The sequence below is a fragment of the Euwallacea fornicatus genome, chromosome 34 (assembly GCF_040115645.1).
Source record: "Euwallacea fornicatus isolate EFF26 chromosome 34, ASM4011564v1, whole genome shotgun sequence".
In the NCBI taxonomy this organism is placed as follows: Eukaryota; Metazoa; Arthropoda; class Insecta; order Coleoptera; family Curculionidae; genus Euwallacea; species Euwallacea fornicatus.
The window spans coordinates 361,074-385,148 of record NC_089574.1 but is presented as its reverse complement, the minus strand read 5'-3'; the positions used below and the strand labels follow the sequence as shown (position 1 = coordinate 385,148).

At 36.4% G+C, this 24,075-nt stretch overlaps 1 protein-coding gene across 5 annotated transcripts in view; it reads left to right on the top strand.

Annotated features, from left to right (window-relative positions):
- Rbp6 (RNA-binding protein 6) overlaps positions 1-24,075 on the top strand; it is a 513,430-nt gene that overhangs the window by 323,568 nt on the left and 165,787 nt on the right. For all 5 annotated transcript variants that reach the window (XM_066299645.1, XM_066299644.1, XM_066299643.1 and 2 more), the window contains one exon: positions 4,553-4,645. In XM_066299645.1, the coding sequence (XP_066155742.1) occupies positions 4,553-4,645 (93 nt within the window). The remainder of the gene's footprint in view (positions 1-4,552; positions 4,646-24,075) is intronic.

Below are 24,075 nucleotides of genomic sequence, written 5' to 3'. Positions count from 1 at the left end.
TGGGTCCGATTTAATACCAAGTCGACTTTCCGAGTCGATTTCGCTTTTGGAATATTCTAGTCGTGCGTTTTTGTTGGCTTCGCAGTAGATTCGTTATCAAGACGTAATGTATGCGAGCTAAGCTATAATAAAATGCCGAACTTAGTAGGTAGAGTGGTGGTATTTGCTTCCTCAATTAACCGTTCATTTAGGCTGCCCCTGTCACGAAATTGTATCGTTAAAGGGAACATGCTTTCATTTAGATTCGCATCAAACTGTATTGGATTTCGCCGTAATGTGTGTCAGTGGTTCTCTTCAACGTTAAACTATGAGCCAACCCAGAGGCACTAATAGAGTACACCGACTTTGTATCAATCACCTCAGATTCTATTAAAAAATCTACAGTGGCCTTTATGAATTCGAAGGCCAACCATTCTGTTCGATCTCTCACTATTAAGTATAATTCGGTTTCCGCTACTTTATTTCCTAATCTCGAAATCTTCCTATTTGGGACCACCGTAGCTCACACTGACCAACCTCTCTTAATCGTAAGGGGTGTGGCAAATGCTGAGAAGGATCAATCACGCGAGAAGCCGAACCCACGCTTGACCGTTTTGAAGGTTCAAGGAATATTGTAAAATTTAGGTAATCAATTTTTGATTGACGTAGATGTTTTCAACGGGATTTTTAATCAGACGGAACACAAAAGGACAAGTAATGGACACTCATAATTCGGATCGAATTTACAGCACTTTTGTTCTACTGTGTTTTTAAAATTGCAATTGCGTATGATACTAACCCACGGCCGTCGTGTGACTAAATATCTCCCATTCTTGGCTCGAAGAGGCGTATCAAGTAACGAAGTCACACCCCCGCATTATGGAGCAACGGGGATAGGCCCTTATTGCGTCATATTTTTCTGCATTTAAATGAAAGTCAGATAATACTCTTTTGAATATTCTCAATCTATCTTCAGTTCACTGAAGTTGAACGTTACTCACGCATTTAACTCAACTGCGCCCTTGTTACGGTCAAGGCGGTGTTGAGTAGAAGTGGAACCTACCCCAACTGACCAGTTAAGAATCTATACTCACAACGTTTCGCTCCGCTCTCGATTAATGCAAGTGAGCGGGACATCCTTTAGCTCTTATTGAAATGGGTTCGAATGAATAAATAAATGGACTTGAGAATAAGAAAGTTTATGTCTTACTGAACTCTTATATAAAGTTTTATGAAGGTTAATGAGCCTTTGGTTAATTTTATTATTTTATTTTTGCATACAAAAGTCATCATTGCCACTATTAGGCATACTTTACCTCACCCGTTGAAAGTCAAATATTGTTACGTAACGTTACCTGGGTAATCAAAAGAGAGGACGTCACTCGCATTATGCATTTGCTCCCTACCTTGGAAAGCGAGCCTGACAAGAACAACGACTGACAACTCATCATATATATTCAAATTTTTATAGCAATTTCTGATCTTTGATCAACTAACGGATCAATTTTGTATTCAGTTTCAATTGTGTTTTAAACTTGAGTTGCCTCTAAAGTGCATGCAATATCCGGGAGGGTTTCTCTTTCATCTCCTTCTTGCTGTGACAATATTTCACCGAAGAAAAGGGGCCCTTCAAGCCCTGCACATAGAAAAAGAAAAACATTCTCCCGCACCATTTCCCGAATTTTGTTTCAATCTCGCGTGTTTTCTAGGGTGCCATTTGTGTAAATCACATTTGCTCGCTCCGGCCTCATCCCTTCAACATTTTTATTTCATTACGAATGTATTTCTTTTCATCGCACTCTTATTCAATAATAAATACCTCTTTCCGGCACAAACGTGGCTCTTTCCCTCTCTCTGTCTTCCTCTAATAATGTGTATTATGGCTGTTATTGCCAGTGAATTACTTCGGCGGATAGTCGAATACAGTTCGGGATTTCATGCGATTACTTTGCCATGTGAATTTGGAGACGGAAATTGAGGCACGTCTTCGATGGGACTTTTACGGAAATCGGTTTGGATGGCTTAGGTGTCCTTTTTTACTTACGAATATTGAACTAGTCAACTTCAACATTTCGAACATCTTACAAACCTGGCTTCGCAGAGCTTACGGTCTGAAGTAAGCATTATTTAGTAACATCGCCTCTTTTACCTGAATTTACTAAGTGTACACGTATCGAATTAGTAAATAACTTTCGCATTAATAATTTAAACATAAATAGATTGAACCGGAGCTAAAAGTATCTTTTTTTTATTGCTCGAGGACCACCTCTGCTAGTTTCTGATTGGTGATGGTGCGGGTCCCCCAAATGCAACGAATAATGTTTCTTCGAATAATTCTCGTCCCAGGGACTTGTTCTTGAGTTCAGGAAAGACTACCCACAAATTTCTTTTCGTAAATAATACGGTCTTATCCTGAGTGATTTCATCGTATAAGAACGCTGAAATTACAATAGTATAAGTTTTTTCATTGTCCATCCCGAAAGTAACGTAAGTTGAAAGCTTTTGTCGACTTCTATACGCCATTCATCACTCCCAAAACACTCCGATTGAGTAATCACTATAGGCAGTCACCAATCTGATCTCCCTACAGCTCCTTTGACTGAGTTTGAGCCAATTTCAGCCAAATCTGGCCTCAATTTTAAAACTGCAAACTTTTAATTCGCTCACATTCGGATATAAATTTCGAAATTTCTGCCCATAAGACCGGATTTAATTCCGAGCGATATTTTTCGCCCTCTTAATTTCTACCTTCGCTCCAGCTTGCTACCAAGATAAAAACTTTTTCCACTTAACTCGATAGCATTTTTCAAAGGGAGGAGTTTTCTAAATTCAGTGGCGCAGATTAGAATTCGTGCTTTATGACCCGCAATGTAGCTCGACATGATAGTTTTGAATTTGCCTCATTCTCCGGTCAAACACATATATAAAAAGGGATTCGTAAGGGTTAAAACAAGCCGCTTTTCACACCCCGAACTTTGGCCGAGCTTATTCTGTTCCTTTTTTCCGCTTTTGTTTATAGAAGAGGGTCGCAAAGGGTCTAACAGCCGTGATCGACACTGACGTGTATTTTTAATGGGACCTAAATAAATACAGGCCGGACAGTGATTTAATGTGATTGTGCGAATTCAAATCTGTTGAAGCCTTGAAATAATAACTCTTATTTCCAGATATCTTTCATTTGAGGAAGAGAATCTTCGATTTCGACAGCCATTAATTTCCTAAATTTTTGATATTATCGGCTTTATCAATGCCCGATGTCGACCGGGTCTTAATAACACGGTCGCATTCGCCACAAAAATGTCCGTGGTCGATAAACTCGGGCAAAAAGGGACTTCTTTTCAAAAGTGTGTTATCATCACGCATGGACAATCCAGGAAAAATTAAAACCGACCTAACTACGAACGGAACAATGGAGAAGCCACAATTCAACCACGTAAAACATCATCGTTTAAATGGATTTGCAGGAATTGTTGTTGGTTTGGGAGAATTCCATTCTTTTATTCTAGAAAATATGTGTTGGGACCACGAGCACTTTACTCTAAAAATATTCTTTTATTCCTATATTGCCCTACAACACACACGAAAATTGGTTTTGCTGGCCCCAACTTATGATATTATGCAAATTGGGATCTTCAGAAATTGAAGAATGCATGAATCATGTTAAGCACTTTCCTCGTTCCAAAGGATATGAAATTATGAATCTTATGATACTGCGCTTTCGAAATTAAAATGGAAAGTGCAGTCTGTTCTGTTGGATTTCCAACCATTCTCAAACGAGAATTAGTTAAAGTGTGGAGATTTTCTATAAAGCAGTGGCAGCGTGAACTTAGTAAAAGTACGGTTTCCATGATTAAATGGGGAATTTGTTATAATATATAGCAAATAGCATTGAGATGTTTAATTATATTAGGAAGTATGGGAACCATCTCAACAAAATTTGGTTCTCAAACTCCGTCTAGCTTTCCTGGTGTAAATGGTACACTGATTTTTTTAAATATTTTTGAAATCCTTTTATTATCTGCCATGATATCACAAACTCAATTTAGTTTTAATCTGATAATAATTTCTGCAACCCATTTAACATCGTGGCGTCATAAAGAATGAGTTTTGCCTCTAATTAGGACATTTTGTTCAGGTGGCTGTAATATTCCATGAAATAGTACTTGAACGTTTTTTTTTTAATTTTTGAATACTTTACAAAATGTTGAACTAGTTATTATTCTGCCTGCGAAAAATGTGACCTTTTCTATACCGTTTACACTGCCCTAAAGGTAACATTTCGAGAAGTTGCCCAAAAAAGTAACCTTTGAAATTAGTACCGAACAGACAGGTGCTACAATTTTGATTAACCATATATTCGATTTCTATCCATTAAGTACAGACTGTTAATGCCATTATATTATAATGTAAATCACTCTTGCAATCTTCCTGTTCTCCCTGTTAACAACATGGGTGAACTATTCAATAACAGAGCCTAATTTCAAATTCATATTGTTATCCAATAAGTATATCCGTCTTTACGTTCATTCTCTAAACACTTCCAACTTTATTAATACATTTTGCTTTTTTTCAGATGGTAACCCGAACGAAAAAGATATTTGTGGGTGGTTTATCGGCCCCCACAACCCTCGAAGACGTCAAGAGTTACTTCGAACAATTCGGCCCGGTAAGTAATGCATTATTTATTCAATGCGCAGTCAAAGCGTCACTTCGGCAGATATTTCCAAAAGTGAACCCCTAAATGTAGATCGACCCCCTTCAATCAGCCCAAAAAAATTTTCACGCACTTTTCGTCGAGATCTTAAATAATTAACTTTCAAAACGGAGGCCCGAAATTCCCGGTGATCCCTATCCAGGCTCTTCCATCATCCGGAAGGAAAGCATTTGGGGGAAGGGGGAGGTGGGGGAAGGATTATCCTAACGCTTAGAGGTTTGTTTCGACTCAATTTATCCTAATTAAGGAAAGGTTAATTATATTTCCTGTTTATTGTTGCGTTTAAAAGAGCTCCGAGCTAAAATCTGAAACGCAGGATTTTATAACACCCTTTTGTCTAACCGCTTCAGGCCCCCTTTCTCTCCTACTAATTTACTCTCATCTTTATACACTAGCTCGATTTAGCAAAGTTAAATTAGAGAGAAATATTGTTCACAACTCTAAGTCGAGATTAATTAGTATTCGACTTTCCTCGGTAAGTTGCAAAGAAAGACTTCTGAATGGCAAAAAATCCACGGCTGAAACTTTTAAAAAGGAAACGTCCTGCCATTAGGCAAATTAATCGTGTAACTTTGTATCCAATAAATAGCGAAGCCCCTCGTCATTCATAAACAGGGCCGTTTGTCAGATTTGAATTATTAGCTTTTGCCGGTTTCATGTTGAAATCTACAACATTCCATACATTAACTTGATTTAGCTGTTGGAAATTGTTATTTCCGTGCAAGTGGCCACGTCAGAAGTCTGAAAATTCACTGAATCCTCATATTTTAATTATACAGTTTCTGTAATCAAAACTCAAATCTGCTCTCAATCAAAACAATCACGTTAGGCTTTCATTGACCCTTCTCTTCGAGCTGAGCAGGGGGATGATTCCCTCAAATGTTTACTTCCATAATTCTGGGTTTAAGGACGGGAGCACAACACATCTGGGAATTCTATATAAATATTTCCAACTTATACATGACTTTTCATACTAGAGGCGTTACGGAGTTTACCCAAGTTTTAACGATAAAGTTTAGTGTGTGAGGAAAGTTTTAGGGCACCTTTCACGGGACCTGCCTCCCTTGAGTTCGATTTGCCTTTTTTTATTCCTTCAGGTGTTTTGTCATTTGATTTCTATTTCAATTTTTCTTTATTCGCTCACATATTGAGAACAAAATTTCAAATATGTATATGGTGAGAACAAAAAATGGGAATGGGTCTTAACTGAGAGGGCGAAAGTTCCCTTATCGTAAGAATTGAAGTTCAACAGACGCAAACCGTCCAAGTTTCTACGAAAAACAATAACTTTAGATGCCGAATTCGCTATATACAGGGCGTTTCAAATTCGACGTTCACCATTTAGATCTCGGAAACTAGAAGAGATTTGAAAAAATTTTGAAAATTGAGGAATTTAGTGTTTAACCAAATGCCGTTTTGCAAATTTCAATTTTTCAAGTATTTTCGAAGATATCGGGAAAAGCTAAATATCGGAGATTTTGCTTTTATTTCTGTAATGTTATGTGACCAGGAAGTCCAAAATCACAAGCACATTTATTACCATTTTTTCTTAGCTACACGATGACGCTTTCAAATTTACCATTCGACGTTTTGTTTTTCACCTTCTATCATCAATTTTATTGTTTTTTTTAGAGGCGTGACGTTGGATTTTTCGACAGAAAAATAGTCAGACAGCAAATTTGCAAAAATTCACCGTATAGTTCACACAAAGTGGCAATGAAAATATGCTTGTGGTTTTGGGTTTTCTTGTCAAATAAAACCTAAAAAATAAAAATAAAATTTCCAATTTTTACTTTTTTTCGGATATCTTCGGAAGTACTGGGGAAATTTAATTCTCAAAACAGTATTTGGTCACACGTTAAATTATGCAAATTTGTCCATATTTAAACTTCGTTGTATCGCTTCTAGTTCCCGAGATCCCAATGGTGAGGGTCGAATTTGAAATGGCCTTTATGCTGGGAGGTTTGGAAGTTAAAAACCAGGTTTGCCGTTTCTCTTTTTTATTTTATTTAAGTGAAATAGAATGACAGTATGCTCAACTTGCATTATAGTTAGAGTTAGAATTGGAGGAGGAAACGGGAGGGGATAGAAACAAGGAAAATAGTTTGGACCTTGAACAACAGCCGCTATCGGCAGAGTCAGCAGTTGTGCAACTGTCATAAACTACTTCAGCGAAATGTATCCGGTTTAATGTTGTGGACATTTCAATGTTGACCTGTTCGGGTTAAGCTCGTTAGAAATTTGTCAGTTTTCCTGTGATTACTGCAGAAAAGTGGATTTTATCACATTTCAACTGTAACGAAATATGTTTTCGGCTCGGGAAAATAAACCCATTCAGGTTTTACCGCGACATTAGAAAATTTAACTTAAAAACTTAATAACGAGAAACGTTTAAGACTCTCGGGCAACAAAACCTAAACTCTAGCGAGCATGTTTTGGAAAGAATTTAATCACCAAAGTGTACTAAAAGCTTTTTGCCGAAAGTATCGGGCAGGAAAACTTGGAGCCCTTGTGTCTAAAGGCCTAAATCACTCGGAAGGAGAATGGAGTCGGCCCAACGATTTTAATTAGTTTTGAAGTAGCGAGCCAATAAAGTATTACGCCCGTACGGGACGGAATTTCGGGCAGATCCTCTCTTTGATGTTCCAGTTCAAGTTTCTATAATGTTAAACGCCCATATTTGCACTTGTTGCTTTCCTACACTTGTTTGCATATATATTAATTTGCCTTGGCTCATCTCTTTGGTTCTAGGCAAAGATGTTCAGTAAACAATAACTTGGCAAAGTCGAGCTTTTTGGACAAATTGGTTGGGCGTAAATCTTACAGGATGCAACGTAATAACTAAATTAGGGGAGGCATCATGAACATAAATAATGGCACTAATGCGCCTTAATGGGTTTGAGTAGAGCGTCGATATTGATAACGTGTAGTTTATGCACCAACTTATGGGCTATTTTTATATTTATGATCCAATTAAACTGGCTTGCAGGCAGAATTCTGTTCTAATAGTTCTGGGAAGTTTTAGCAGAATTTATGCTACAACCTAGCTAAATCATATCAAACTAAGTGTATTCTAGTATGAAAAATTCATTTAAAAAAAAAAACGAAATAGAGCGTCATTAATTATTAGGAAATGCATTCTTAATTTATAAAGGAAAGCATAAATTCTCATTACTTACTTATTTTAAAATAAAGGTTGCTGGAAAAGATACTTTAAAGTGGAAACTTTGTTTATAACGAAAAATTGATTGGCAAATTGATTCATATTGATGATCATGTGTGCTGTATAAGAGCAGATGCCTAACTGTTTACAGACTTGCGTATGAGTCTGCCACATTCACTAGCAGAGCTTCGAGTGCAATTTTCCCCGATAATTGGGACAATAGTTATTTGCCTTATTCGATTTATAGCTCTTTAAACCCGCCTAAATCCGGCTAAACATTCGATAATTGGAACGTCACGTTAATCTGCAACGTGGCCCATACACCTATTGGCGTTCAAGCCATTGTGCTTATTCAGGGACATCAGTTTCTATAGAATCACTGCTTGGTGCAAGTAATGAATGTTTGGCGAAATACTGATTTATTAAAGATTCTAATAGTTAAACCCTCATTGTAAGAAATTAAAACGTTTTTTTATGGTAGAACAAGGGTAGACATATGACCAACTAGATTAACACTTAAATTGTTTTCCTTTTTTACCTCGTTAGGAGCAATTGACTCACAATATTGACTCAAACGATTTAGCTAGTAGTACGAATTACTTAAAAGAGATTCGTTAGACTAGTTAGAGCTCCTTTACTTTGTTCAATGTTTTATCAATTTCCCAATGACCATCTTTGAACTTCTCTATGAGCCTCTCGTAGTACTTTATTGCTCTTGAATCTTGAATGAACCAACTGCAGGCATCGGTCTCTTTTATTGCTAGCACATAGGCAGTTACCATTCTTTGACGTTACTATCACGTCATATTTACTTCGATGGTCCTATTATGTAGATCCAGTTACAATTCATTTTGTCTCCATCGCCTCCAAGCATGCTCCCATAATATTGGCAACACAAACTTCGCGTTTGAACGTTATTCTTCCTAATATTAACTCGAATGTATGGGCTTCTACGATAGGTCAAATCCTTCTTTCTTTCGTTTCGAAGATCGCTTTATGAGGAAGGGAGGTCATCGAATCTGTCTTGTAGAACTTAAATCCTGACTACCCAGAGTGTTCGGGAAATCACTTTGGTAAAATTAACCAAAGATTAAGAACATCGTTTTGACACAAAAATTCCTTACAACAGGGGTCGAAAACCTAATAGCTCGTTCCGAAAAAAATGCCCATGTTGGTAACCGAACAGATGTGATAAGCTGTACAATTTTGATAGAATATTGAATAATCTACTGGAGAGATGTTGATTGTATGACGCGCTACAAAAAAGTAAAAATCAATTAATAATAACATTTCTGGGAGCAATTTAAAACTTAATTAATAACTAATGAATCAGGTAAACTTAAGCGGCAACGCCGCACTGAACGCGACCGAAGAAATGGAGTGTACTTTTCTTATGATTATTTTTTGCAATTCCTTAACATCCGATAGCTGATAGTACCTGACCTTTTCATAGTACGCGAATTTCTTCTGACTTATTAACAGTACCTACGTAAAAATGTATTCTTTGCGCGAAAGCCACGATATGCTTTCGAGTTATGAAAAGTCTTTACAACGTTTCGAAAAAGCTGGGCACATTTAGGTTAATCGTTATCCAGAAAGAAAGCTTACAGCTCGACAACCATTTGTGCAAGTTTCCCAAAGGATTCTGGATACAGGTAGCGTAATTTGTACATATCAAGGAGGAGGTCGATAGCGCGAAGTCGGTCCTGCAGCCAAAGAACAGATTTTAAACCTTGTTGAAGCGGACTCAACAAGCCGTACCCGAAGTAGAGCATGCATCGACTCAAATAGTGAGCATTTCGAACATTTAATGTAGTAAAAACATTAATAACTTCATGTTTTCGATTGTTATGTGAGCAGTGTGAAATGTGTAACGTGACATGTTATGCTAATTAGAGATGATAACAATAATTTAAAGATAAGTGGCTTTTTAAAGTAATAAAATAAAAATTACATGTTTAAATTTTATAAATTTAGTGCATTTTGTTAATTATCTACTGTAAAACCTATCAAATTAAAAAAAAACGTGTAAGAATACATAGACACCTAGTTTTTGCGGTTATTTAGGTAGGTCTCGAAATTAAGGTAAAGACGACAGGTTGCCGATTCTCTAAGAGTGTTTTTTTTTGTTTTCCGGGGAAGTGGCCGTATTTACAACCCTGGTTTCAAGGAGCTTTTTTTGTTCCAAATGATGTTCTTAATTACCGGTTAAATTCCCAAAAATTATTTTCCTAACGCCCTGTATAACATGGTTGGATCCCGTTCCGATTTTCATTTCCCATGTCTTTAATCAGTAGGAGTTAGGTTTGACGATGTGTAGTCAGGCTTCGCCCTTTAAGAATGGCTATTCTTAGTTTCCCTAGCCCCTAGAACGTTGTTAGTCAACAAAACTTCTGAACTAAAGGTATTTTTCCTTTTTCTCTACATCTCTAGCGCTCGGCCTCGCTTCTCTCCGCCCTATGTTGCCTTAGCAGCCTAAATTTAATTTTTTAGACCTTCAGAATTTCTCTCCTAGCGACGCTCGGTGGTTCTGGCTCCCTTCTGATTTTTATTGTCCTGATTCTCATTGGCCTGATGAGGACTTCGGCTTGCAGAATTGCTTATCTGGCAGACTCGCAACGTAACTCTGGACACTCGCCTCGCAGCTCGATATTTGGGTTTATAAGTTAATGCTTCATGCCAGGACCCACATTTGACCGTTTGTACAATTTACGGCGCTTCAACATCCCTACTTCCTCTATTAGATTATTGTAGGGAGATTCGCTTAAACCAAATTGCATTTGCAAATGACGCAATCTTAGAAATTTGTCTGATTTTCTTCGGCAAGGATCTGCAAATGTAAACCGCACCGATATTTTTGACTTCTTTCCGTAGTTTATCTTTCACTTTTCTGATTTTATTAACCGTATATTGTCCGACATTGGATATTCCTTGAGCTAGTACTAATAAAATCGATGGTTACGTTGTTTTCTAGGCGAATTGACTGCTTAATTTATATTCTTCAAACGCACAGGTATCAGCACGATAAAGCACTTATACATAATTCTGGAAGCGTTAAAAAACTCCTTCTGGGAATGTCCCGAGGAAGACTAATTGAATACGATATGAACAAATCCTGGCCCCCGAGACCACACGATTTGACCCCGCTGAACTATTTTTCTAGATGTTTTAAACGGAACGTTTACAAACACTATTTCGTAATATCCATCGATTATGCGTGATACCGTATACTACCAAAAAAGTACGGTAACAAAAATCAATAACCGAATATTTAGCTCTGCCTCTCGTGTTTTTAAGCAATTTATGAAACATTTTAGAGCTTACAAACCTCATTCAGTTTTGATCATTGCCCTGCTAAATGGTTGATGAGTCACTTCATTTTCTTACAGATAATTAGTTTATTAATAATAATCCCCATGTGTACACATCCTCAGCTATAAAATTATTACCTATGAGCCAGATAATGGATTTAGCCTTGAAAAGGGGTCGTATTTGCTGTCCTCATAAAAACGTCAAACCGAAGCTCGACTTTCCGGCAGATTAGTGCCGTAATGTAAGTAAACAAATCCCTTTTTGCTGTTCGTTCGACCTCTCTTTCAACAAAGCCGGAGGGTGCGTCCGCTCAATACCCATGACCCCACTTCTTCTTGTCAGTCTCTTGGTGCCCAATACAAATATATGCGTTTAGTAGGTCCACTCTTACTCAAGTAAATGTTATTTTTGTCGAAAAACTTCATAAAAGTCGGAGCGCAGAAAAAATTAAGTTCGCCTTTGTTGGGAAGCTTAAATCGTTGCCGTAAAGTTTCCATAAGTAGTTTCTTTTCGGGGCTAAAGTTGGAAGATATTATTTCCTGGGAATTATGACGTTAATCATAAAGATAAAAGTTCCCGGGTAATATCGTCTATTTATTGAGCGTTAAAGCATTTTAGGTAAAAAGTTACTTTCATAAAGATTAGTTTTATCTAGCTTATTGGCAATTCCTATGGAACTTTAGCGTTCTCCTTGAAACAGTATTTTTTTACATACAGGGGAATCTCTCCTGAAATCGGTGGTATAATACCAATTAGACTTAGGGTACAACACCCCTCTAGTGAACGTGGCATTAGTCAAATTAATTTTCGTCCCAATCAACACGAAAACAACTTCAGTTAATAATTTCCGAGCCGACATGCAGATTGGCTGATGAAGCACGTTGCCAGATTGAAAAATAATTGGATGCAGGGGCTTTTCCGCCTATCAGCAAATTCGAAAGAGAGAAGAGCAAGTAGTGGAGTGGCTTTTGTTCTCAGAAGAGATGCCTTGTCACGTGCTGCGAGTCTCGAGTGGCCCCTCGAGGGCCCCATCTCCACGACCGCTAGTTTGCATTGTTTCTCGGTCGTCTTGAGTGAGGGAGCGCACTTCTTGTTTCGGTGTTATTGTTTTCAGCTGCTGCCATGATACTGCTAAGACCCGTTTCTAGTTTTTACCCAGAAGTCGAATCCTGTCTTCGGAATTTCGCAAAGGAAGTTGGTGGCAGTGATAAGGGATAGGAAAAACAGAACTGTTTTAATAATTATAAAACCTTTTCCTTACTTAGACATGTGCAGGATGATGATAGTTATTTATATAACAAGTACATTATAGAAGTTATCCGTTTCAGGGGCCACAAAGATATCGGTAACTATAAAAGATGCGAGATCGGTTAAACTGGGGCAAAGTTGCGCAATTTGGAGTTCAAGAATATGTCGCTTCAAACTTTGAAAACTTCCGATGACTGTCGGACGTATTCAAAAAAACTGATATGTTGAAAAAATGTTTCTCCTTTTTCCTTACCTTTTTTGAGGAGATAATTCGAAATTATTAACACCTCATTATTGTAACTTTTCTTGTATAATGGGGCGATGTCATATTTGAAACCCGACGTTTCGATTTTTGCCAACCATCATCAACTTTTTTTTATTTTATGGGCGGCACTGACGAATTCTAATAAACCTTTCTGTGCGTTGTTTCTGCGTTATTTTGGAAGATCCGTAGGTTCGTGTGTTCTCGCAGCATCGGAGTAACTGAGAGTAACAAAATAATATCCTCATTTCGCAGGTTTGGAAAAATGACAGGAATTCCTTTCTATTTAAAAAAGTAATACGTATAACGTAAAGATCATTGACGAAATGCTAACAAACCATAATGTTACTATCAAATTTGTGAGTTTTAAATTAATCGAATTTTGGCAACTCGGATCATTTTAAATTTACCAATATTCGATCACAAAACAAGCCATTGCTTAAATCTTTGCAGACACCGAACCAGAAGAAACTTTTCTTCTTTGCATTGCAACATTCGCTACTATCATGACTAACAATAGCAACTTAAAGATAATTTTGTATAGAAAAGTTAGCGCAAAGTCCGCGGAAGAAATCGAGGCTTCAAGCGAAAACACCTAAAGTTTTCCCAATTTCGGCGATGAGTTTAAGAGATCTACAGCAGTTCCACAGGCTTGTTCAGAAACGGAAAAGTTTCTTGAGGATCAACGTAAATGTAGAGGAAAAAGTGCACGTGCGCATGATCGAGAACATGCGCACATAAAGTACTACTTTGTGCTACATCCATGTTTATCTGCACGAAGATTTTTGGTTTCTCAAATATACTATTGCAGATAGAAGTTATATAAACAGTATATATATAAATAAAGCACGATTGGTGTTGTCGGTCTGATCAAATGTTGTTGTAATACATCCATTCAGACTTTCACACTTAATCTTATAGTTTTTATTAGTTTTTTTTTTATTATTGTACTATAATTGTATCAATTTTTGCTATAAAATTTAATTTGCAGACAAAGTTTCCGATCGAATAAATTTTTTTTTAATGGAATATCGCCTAGATTTGAAGAATAAAGTTTATAAATATACAACGTTTGAACGATAATGTTTTTCATAAATTTCATAACTGTTGGGTTAAGGAGGGTTTCAAATAAGACCGAGCTCCCTGTACGGCCGCAATGGTTGCAAGCCACTATTGTTAATAAGCACAAGGGATGTTTAATGTTAGAGGTCATATCAGGTCAAACCCAAATATACCAGTGAATACTAAATTTGCGGATATAAATTAAAAATAACTGGCCATTTATATTTAAATAAGCAACGTAGTTTATTTAGTCCAATGGTAACATAATATTAAAGCTCATTAAAGCGGGAATTGGACTTTGGCGTGTGATAATATTTAAATACGGCCATTTTAATCGAAATTATATTAATTTCCATAATATTTGTCGGTTATAATATTCGAACCAAATGGAATTAACCAACTAGCGCTCGATATTTAATTTGGATAAACCAGATAAGGTACTTACAAAGAATGAATTTTATTCAAACCTTTGTATTGATACTTATGAACTATTGTACTTTCTCCATACCGCCTTTGATCTTCAATCGGATCCGGTTCTTTTGCGGAGAAAGATATAGAACTGGTGATTAAATCATTTCATGCTATTCCCTGTAGTCACTTTGCACCTGATATACCAGAATAGCGAAATTTCCTTTTCAGGCATACAAATCGTAAAAGCTTTCTAGTAATTTAGTTCGCAAGCTGAATGATATTTCAGGACTGTCGGTCGACAAAACTTAGAATTTAGAAGTGAAGTGAACGGTTGTGAAGTACGTGGGAACGCGACCTTACTATCAACGGGAAAATAAATCATGGATCCTCTTCAAGACAGTCATGGCTTGAGATTAAATTCTGGAATTGGGAATTTGCCACGATTTTAGGATTTGAGTAAAATTTGCAAAGGGTGGGTGCGAACATGACTCTACTGTATTAACCTGATATATTAATCCAGTCATCGAACAGACTTACGGAGTCAGTGATGAAGGTTTTTCATTGACGTCGCTGTAACGATCAGGATACCCTTAAGTTTTTTGATATAATTAAGACAATCTAGTTAATGTAGGTCGGTCATGGTTCTACTCACCCGCCGAAGTTGTTATGTCATAAGTTTCAACTTCCTTGTCAAGGGCATTAAATTGACTTTTTTGTTGATGTTTGTAAGCCCCTGTTCTGGCGTGGATCCTGAAAATTCCTTGCAATATCTCCAATCTAAGGTTCTCGTAAAAAATCTAAATTCTGATTTCATGACTTTCATTGTGTGACGATGACCTTTATCGAAAATTGAACATGCGCTAATTAGCTGATAAATATCGATCGTTTATTGTAACAGTCCGACTTTACAAATCATGCTACGTAGGTGCCATCGCTGTTTGAGACAATATGAAAACCATATTAATCGCAGCTGGATATTGAGCGTGATATATATGAAAAAATTATTTTCACCAACTAATAAAGCTTCATGATGTTAAAAGTACAACGAAGTCTACTCGTGTCTGTTAAATATTGACCTAAAATCAGATCATCGGCTAACACACACGTGGAGAGGGACAAAATGGGGAATGAGGGTAGGAAATCGATCCGGCACGAAAAATCATCGAGTTTCTACTCAAAGGATACAATGGATGAGACGTTCAGTAATGGCGCTTTTCCGGCCACGTCAGTCTCTGATAGGGTTTCATTGGATGATAAATGCGGCCCGAAACTCATTATATGTTGCGACGGGGGCCCCAATTTATTACCTGGGTGTGTTTGCCACTTCTTTTAATGCTTTAGGGTTCGCTTTAATCTAAGTGAACCGACAAAAAGCGTCTTTGCCGGAATGTTTAATATGGCGAGAGACAAAAATTTCACGCCGTTTACCAACGTTCATTTTTCACTTTTCGAACGTTATTTTGCTCACTTGACGTACATTTTCCATGAAACTATACTGGGTTTTGGTCATATTTCAGCAATCGTTGTTGGAATCCAGGGCAAGGGAATAGCACATCCAAGTTTAGTAATAGTTTTCCGAACTTACCCCTTTTATTTAGAACAGGCTGGTGGAAGTTGTCGCGTTGAATATTGGGCACTAATTACTAATTTTACAGGAGCCCTTGACGTATCTTAGTTTTGTACTTTCGCAATAATATGTGCAGGCATAGCAAACCTCATAATTTTCACTTTAAGTGGGTTTAGTGTCTAGAAATTCTAATAAAGTGACGTTTGCCAATTTTGCGCATCGAGAGATCATCGCAATCTTCAGAATACATCACTGACCAATTTGGATCACTTTGTATAAAGCATCGCTAACTCGACGTCAATTCAGTCAACTTCTTTCCATTTTAGATGTTGCTCGACTACTTGCTCGCATGGATTACAAAATGTTACCCATTCATGGGTAATGAGCTGAAAATTGCATTAACCCCCTTCTGATAAAATAATGGAGCTTTACCACGTAAAGGGCATTCAGTTATGATTCATTCCCTCACAATGACAAAAATCTGGCCCAAATGCTATCAACCAGATGCATCATTGTTGTCGTGTGTCAAAATAGAAAGCCGGCCAGCTATAGGTCAAATCGATAGCGGGAGCGGCCCGAGTAAATAATAACTGCCTGTAAAACATTTATCTTGAGCACCTGCATGCCGGAAAACACATCTGGCGCCGCCACCGCCGCCTCCGTCACCACCGCCAAGGCCATAATGCCACCCCCGAGCTGCTGCTCGCTCGCTTTTGTTTCCCTTTTCTTTTCCTTCCCGCACTTCTTCGGTTCACTGGCTCCGACTAATTGCTTATTTATTGAAATATGTTTGCTTTTGCTTTTTAATCTACATCTTCATCATTTAAATTATGCGGTTCAATTTTATGAGCGATCGAGACCAATAAATCATGGCTGAGGTTTGCCAGACATTTCTCTTCGGTTCGGATTACTTTGCTTAGCGCGAACAGAAGTCGGGCAGTGTATTTAGTATATAGGGAAATATGTGAGTGGCTTATTACCTTTTTTTTTTTGGGGGGGGGGGGGAAGAATTAATTAATACTAATTAAAATAATAATAATGAAATCGCTTAGTGTGACTAGTTGCAAAAGTTCAGGTAAATTTAGGTTTTCTTATAATACAACTGGAATTCAAATAAATTAGAGAACCAATTAAGCTCGCGAGCTATTTGCATATGAAGTTTGTATATTAATTACAATACTCTAACACAATACATGCAATTATTTACTGTATCAAATGATACGGTTATTGAAACTGAATTGTAACAGGGAGTTGCCATAATATTTACGGAACATCAGAAGCATAACACGAATATTAGGCACGATTGCACATTATAGCCAGGAGTGAGGATTACATGCACAATAATCTCGCAAACAAAGAATTCTAATACGTCAACGTATCAAAATGATTCGGCAGGAAAAACTGAAGAATGTTTGAGGACAGTTTCTCACAGGGGGGGCGGAAGTGCATTCTAGCGATTCACGTGGGAAGACGGCTTTAGTGGAACCAGCGAGAAGTGTCCGAGTTTCTCCTCAAAACTGAATCACATCTATATTAATCAGATTTTTTTTAAATCTGTATATTCTAAATTAAATATCGATGATAAATTTACACGGTTTTGGAGCAAACTCAAGAGCCGTCGATCATGGATACCATGGAGGGGACATATCGATTTGACTCTAGGAGACACTCGATACCATATATGAAAGGTGCCTGGGAGAGCGTGTGTATGTTATACCGAGCGAAACAGTGATAGTTTCCTTTATAAGACGGAGAAAATTGGATCAATTAGGGCCACCGTCACTTTCGAGAAAGATCCTTCTATTTGCGACAGAGGCGAAATATATAGGTATAATCCTGGATAAGACGCTTAAGTGGAACGCCACTTGGAAAAAATGTTCAGCAACGCGAAGGTATCCCTCTGAGCATGTAAACTCTATTGGAGTAAAAATTGGGGCAATAAACCAAAATTTTTGCAAAAGCCAAACTGCCAAGAAAGTCATCCAATAGGGGGCCGAATAGATCACAATGATGACCGATCAACATCAGAGCATACACTCACCGACTCATTGTGGAAAGCACAAGAGATCTGTTAAACCACGATTGGCAATAGTTTCCAGTTGTCATAAGATTGTATATTATTCCACTGTGACACCACATTCGGTCTAATGGACAATGCTGAATGAAGGCTAGGACACGGAGAAGGGAAAAACAGTTGGATACACTTAAGTGGAGATCTAGCTTTTGAGATCCTGAAATTTCAGAAATTAGGGAGATTATAAATCCGACCGTAGGACTAGAATTAAATTTTACTTAGTGAAATAATGAATTTTCTTAAGAAGTCGAATCTATTACATGACCTGTAATAGATACTGAGACATAATAAATCTTCTGTGTCACAATACAAGGACAGTCCAGGCCCACTCTAGATAAATCTAATTTAATCTAATCTAAGAGTGTGAATTATAATCTTCGTTTGGAAATATGGATTACCAAACCGAGCGTTTCGTAGAATTAAATTCATGTTAACATTAAATAGGTCAGGTGAATAATTTACCACTTCCATAGGATTAAGAACGCAGAGCTGTAACTGTAGTAGCGCTAGCATTCTGCGAGATGTTATATAAACTGGAGCAAACGGCGTGAGAGAGTCTAATTTGGTTTGAGAGATATGAATTAAAACTTGCAAAAAGTCTGAAAAACTCTATACCTAAAAACTCGAAAAATAAAATAATATTAATCACGTTTACGTTCGACATCATGAAATGTAGGTATAAATTCTCGTGGGAATACGACTTTAATACCATTAACGGGAAGATGTACCTCAAGAGAATGTGAATTTCTGAACCGAATCACAATCTGGGTGTGAAGATTCTAAAATCTTCAATAGAGCAACTTTGATGAATTTTGATTACAAGTTACATTTGAGGTAGTCTGTAGAAAAGAGTTTAGATGAAGGATGCGGTTGTTTTTCTTAAAAATGTATAATCATTTTTTAACTTATCTGAAAAAGATTTGAAATGAAACTGCGGCCGACGCGGGGGAACACGACCCATCCGCGTTTACAAGATTCTAAACCCGGTGAAAAGTTTTAAGGTGAATATCGACAGTAAATTTTCCCAAATAAAAAGAAAACTGTAATAAATTTTTCTTGTGACAGTGGCAAATAAAATGATGAAACGGAAAAATTTAGAGGGTTTGTCTGGAACCGAACTCAGCATTCAAATAAAACCATTCAACTGTGTCTCATGATTAAATATGCGCTCTAAATCTCCATAATTCTATCCTATTGTGTTTTCAAATCACAAAGTCATCGATAGATAAAAAGTCATCTAAAACGCTTTCAATCAATTCCATGGAAAAAGCGGAACCGATGAAACATACAGACGACTAATTAAAATGCGAAAGGGATTAAGCGAGCGTATAAAGCGATTTTAATGTGTATCAAACTGGCTAAATTATATCACGGCAGCCGTATCGGACATGAAAACTATCACTATAACTGAAAGCGCATTCCAAAAACGGTTCCAATTTAATAGTGCCAGGGGACGCTAAAAGCTCTCCAACAACGCTGATATTCGCATATCGAAGCTCCAATATGATTATTGGCTTGTTAAGCGCCATTCGTTAGGTCCACATAGACTAAATGGCGATGATTATAAAGGACGCACTCGGCATCGAACGGATTACTGAATATTTCCAATGAATAGACCCAAACAGTGATCCCAGTCTTGGACAAACAGCTAGGACTTAACGTAGCCCCTGCACATGTCGGCTATTCTAATCCAGAAATCTGGATGCCTTGCACGTGTCGCGGTCGGCTACTAACTGCCGGACAGCTGACGTGGCGGCAATTTCCAACTTGATAATTTCTGCTTCCGTCCAGTCTTAAGGCCTGACACTGAATGGGGTCCCTAATTGCTGCAGAAATGCTTTCAGGGGGAAGTTTTCATAATTCCTGACCCGCGTTAGTCTAAAACTTCACTTGCAAGCCGGTTTTTCATGTGGAAATAAATTTCCATAGATTTACTCTTAATGAAACCACAGGAAAGGCTTGTGTCTATCCGCTTCCTCAAGTTCTCAAGAACTTTTCAAGATTGGTGACATTCTTAACTTGATAATTTGGATAAAAGTATTTTTACTCTTTATGAAGTCCCATCAATGATCTAAAAAGTAAAGAATTTCGCGCGTAATATGCGTCGGGAATAGTCCATTTTTCCTCACATTCAGTATGATACTAAAAATGTATGATATTTTTGTATTTGGAACGGGACTTGAAGGTAGTTGCAGTTAGTTCAGTTTCAAGTTTAGGAATACCTTTTCTCAGTAATAAAGTTCATATCGATATTCATAAAATATTTCGTCTGATTGTTACCTCGTGTCACAGTTCCATTATTTCTAACTATTTTGGCAAAAATCGATAATACCCGTTTGATTTATCACTTAGAATATTCACATATTCTCGGCAATCGTAAACTAAACTCAAAGCGTAAACTCGCCTAAAACCGAACTCTATACCTTTTTTTTAAACGGACCCGGAAACAAATTCTTTACAGGCGAAAATAAATCTCTCATATAAACCGAAACGAGCTACAAAAAGCCTGTAAATTATTAAGCTTGACTTCCAACAAGCAAAAATTCGCTTGTTTTAATAAGCGAGGAATGAAATAAGAGCACAAAGTATCGAGGACGTGAAACAATAAAAATTTATCATAAAGGTGATTTAATGCTGAATCTGAATTTTGCTGATCATAGGATTCGAAACAAAATGATGAAGAGTGTTTGTACCACCTATTGAAGTGAGTAGAACTCGCCTCACATTAACTTAAAACCCGGAGTTTGCCTTATTTTCACCCGATCTGTATAATTAGTTTCGTAGTATAACTAGGCCGCAAAGTGCCACTTTTTGTTGCCTATCGACCAGTCGCCTTAGGCCCTTTCTTTCATAGCACCGTTCCATTCCACGTCTTTGCCCTAAAATTAACTCACACAAAAGGCTTAAAATAAGTTCGAATATTCAAAGCCATTCAAATGAGTTTCCTCTTTTAGTAGCAAAGATTTATTGTTAAGGCCAAATATAAAGTTGCCCGTCATTCTGGACGCTTATAAGCATTGTAATAATCAAGGTGGATATTATTAGCATAGCGCTTGAATTAAGTGGTGTTTGTAATATTGCAGAAGTTATAGTTCAAAGTTATGAAGAGAAATTCAAAATTTTCTGCCAGGAGATTGAAATGAACATGATGTTATTCTGAAATAGTGTCTATAATAAAAGTTCATGGTAATTTTTCTTTCCGATATTCATATCCCACACTATCCTCAGCTAGTTTTAAGTGAGACTAATGCGCAATTCTATCGCTTCAACAACCCATGTTCATGTGTGAGGCCTGATTCCCAAATAAAATATAAAAATATATACATAGAGGACCAAAACTTCCGCATAAATTCGTTAAAAATAGAAGGAAATATTTTTCATAAAAATGCCGTAACATGTCAAATGTTGTTTTTAGTTGTGTATTTTTTGACGTAACAGACATTTATAAAAGGTTTACATATATTACGACTTTTTTGACTTCTATGAAAAGTTATGAACAAGTTTCATGCAACATATCCATGGGTAAATTCAGCAGTTTTCGAAAGAGTTACAAAAAATTGGAGTAACGATAGAACTATTAATAATTCAAAATAACAATATAAACTGCCATAATAAAATGTATTAAATGTTTTTTTATTTTATTTATTTATTTAAGTGCCTCGACTGCTACTGGCCATTGGCACTAAGGATCACAGCATTAAATTAAATATCAAACATCTATTTGTTATATATCATTATAGAGTCCAATTGCTTATACAGGGTGGTCATTTAGTGCGGTCTCGGAAGATTACGGCTAAACAATTTAATATTTTGAATTTCTTTTTTTTGCGTTATGTAGAACTCGATTATGGGTACGTTCTAAAATTGTTTTCGTTTTATACAGGGTGTTCTAAATAGGTGAAAAATATCAAAGTTATGTTTTTTTAAATACGACACCCCATATATTAATATCGTTTTAGATTTCTTGAGAAAAATAAATGTAAGTTTTATTAAGGTTTACTTGTCCTAAATCTTAAGGATTTCGAAATAATTAAGTTTTTTTTTTAAATCATGCAATTTTCAAAACTTTGTTTTGAAGGAAGTTTAAACTGGAGTAAATCGAAATTCATACCAAACCTTAGATACGAGACGTATTTTATGTCAAAATTATTAAAATTGAAATATCTCATACAGTACGTCCAAAAAACAACATGAAAATTTCATTTTTTTTTAAAGGAAATAACTTGCTTAATTTAAATAGAACACCCTATATTTTATTACTCCAAATAGGAGATAAACATATGACTAATCAAAAATCGTTACACCTTCCTATACGTAAATGTACAGGTTTTCTTCGAAAAATAAGATTTAAGAAAAGGTAGCAAAATTACAATTTTTGATTAGTCATATGTTTATTTCCTATTTGGAGTAATAAAATATAGGGTGTTCTATTTAAATTAAGCAAGTTATTTCCTTTCAAAAAGAATGCAATTTTCATGTTATTTTTTGGACTCACTGTATGAGATATTTCAATTTTAATAATTTTGACATAAAATACGTCTCGTATCTAAGGTTTGGTATGAATTTCGATTTACTCCAGTTTAAACTTCCTTCAAAACAAAGTTTTGAAAATTGCATGATTTAAAAAAAAAACTTAATTATTTCGAAATCCTTAAGATTTAGGACAAGTAAACCTTAATAAAACTTACATTTATTTTTCTCAAGAAATCTAAAACGATATTAATATATGGGGTGTCTTATTTAAAAAAACTTAACTTTGATATTTTTCACTTATTTAGAACACCCTGTATAAAACGAAAACAATTTTAGAATGTACCCATAATCGAGTTCTATATAACGCAAAAAAAAAGAAATTCAAAATATTAAATTGTTTAGCCGTAATCTTCCGAGACCGCACTAAATGACTACCCTTTTATACTGTATGAGTTTTTCCTGTTGTGTTATGGAGTCTATCCTGCGGAAATTCTGGATATCACCATCTATCCCATGTATTACTCTATTAATCGAATACTGTGGGCAATCCACTAAAAGATGCTGTACAGTAATGCGGCTGTTACAGTGGACACATTACGGTGGCGCTTCTCCATTCATTAAGTAATCATGAGTTATTCTTGCGTGCAAAATACGCAATCTTTGTATCACTGTATTACTTCTCCTAGATAGCCCTAGGGCTTATTAAATGTTTGAACTGTGTCCCACTGACCTAATTCTAACCTGAACTAACCTGACCGCGCGCAAGTCGCAATTCAAATTTCTCAAAAACTTTTTTATCACTGGAGAAGGTATTTTTTGAGCTTCTTGACTAACTATATTTTTTAATACTCCCAAACTATTGGGTTTATTTAAATACACCCTATATACGATCAGGTACCCTAGCAAGTCAATCAAATTGCCATATTGCGCAAATATTTTAATAATTGGCGAATTTAGACATACGTGTCTTATATAAAATACGGTCATAATTTGCATGCAAAAATTCAAAAGAGTCGTAATGTACAAGGGGTTCTATAAGAAAAAATGAAAACAGTATGTTCATCTACTACATCAGTAACCCTGCATACCTGTCTGTCACGTCAAACAATGGTCAATAAAATACAGTATTTGACTTGTTACTGTATTTTTATGAAAAATATTTCCTTCCATTTTGAACGAATTCATGCAGAACTTTTGGTCTTCTATGTATATCTATTCCAAGCGGACGGACCTTGTGTGAAATGATTATTGGTTCCAGAAAATGTTTCTCCAGCTTTTACGTAATTGGTGAGGAGTAAGATAATAAGAGACTTTGCTATCATTTTGAAACTGTCTGTTTCTATCCAGGAAATTATTTCTACATTTTTGCCGCCACGCAATCATCCAATAAACGACTTCTACCTGAAACAACAACAAACACATTCAAATGATTAAATGCTTTGTTGTCTTGAGTGATAAAGAGTGCGAATTTTTCATCATATGTACGAATTAGAGACGTATACTTTTAGCTGCGCCTCTTGAGGTAAATTCTCATGGGAATTTTTTTTTGTTAAGCTGGTTTAACATAAAAAAAAAGGAACGATCGATCGCAGAGAGCTCATAACGGAAAACGTTATTTAGTATTTGATCAGATCGATGAGGGTCAGGAGTTGTGCAATTTTTAATATTTTTTTAAAAATAGTCTCTCGTAATTACCATTAAATTTAGGGATTGCTTTTGATTAATATAGAAAAAAGTATTCAAAATTTCCGCGTTATCTACATTATTGTTCGTGGTTTCATTAATTATTTAATATCATGCCAATTTTGAA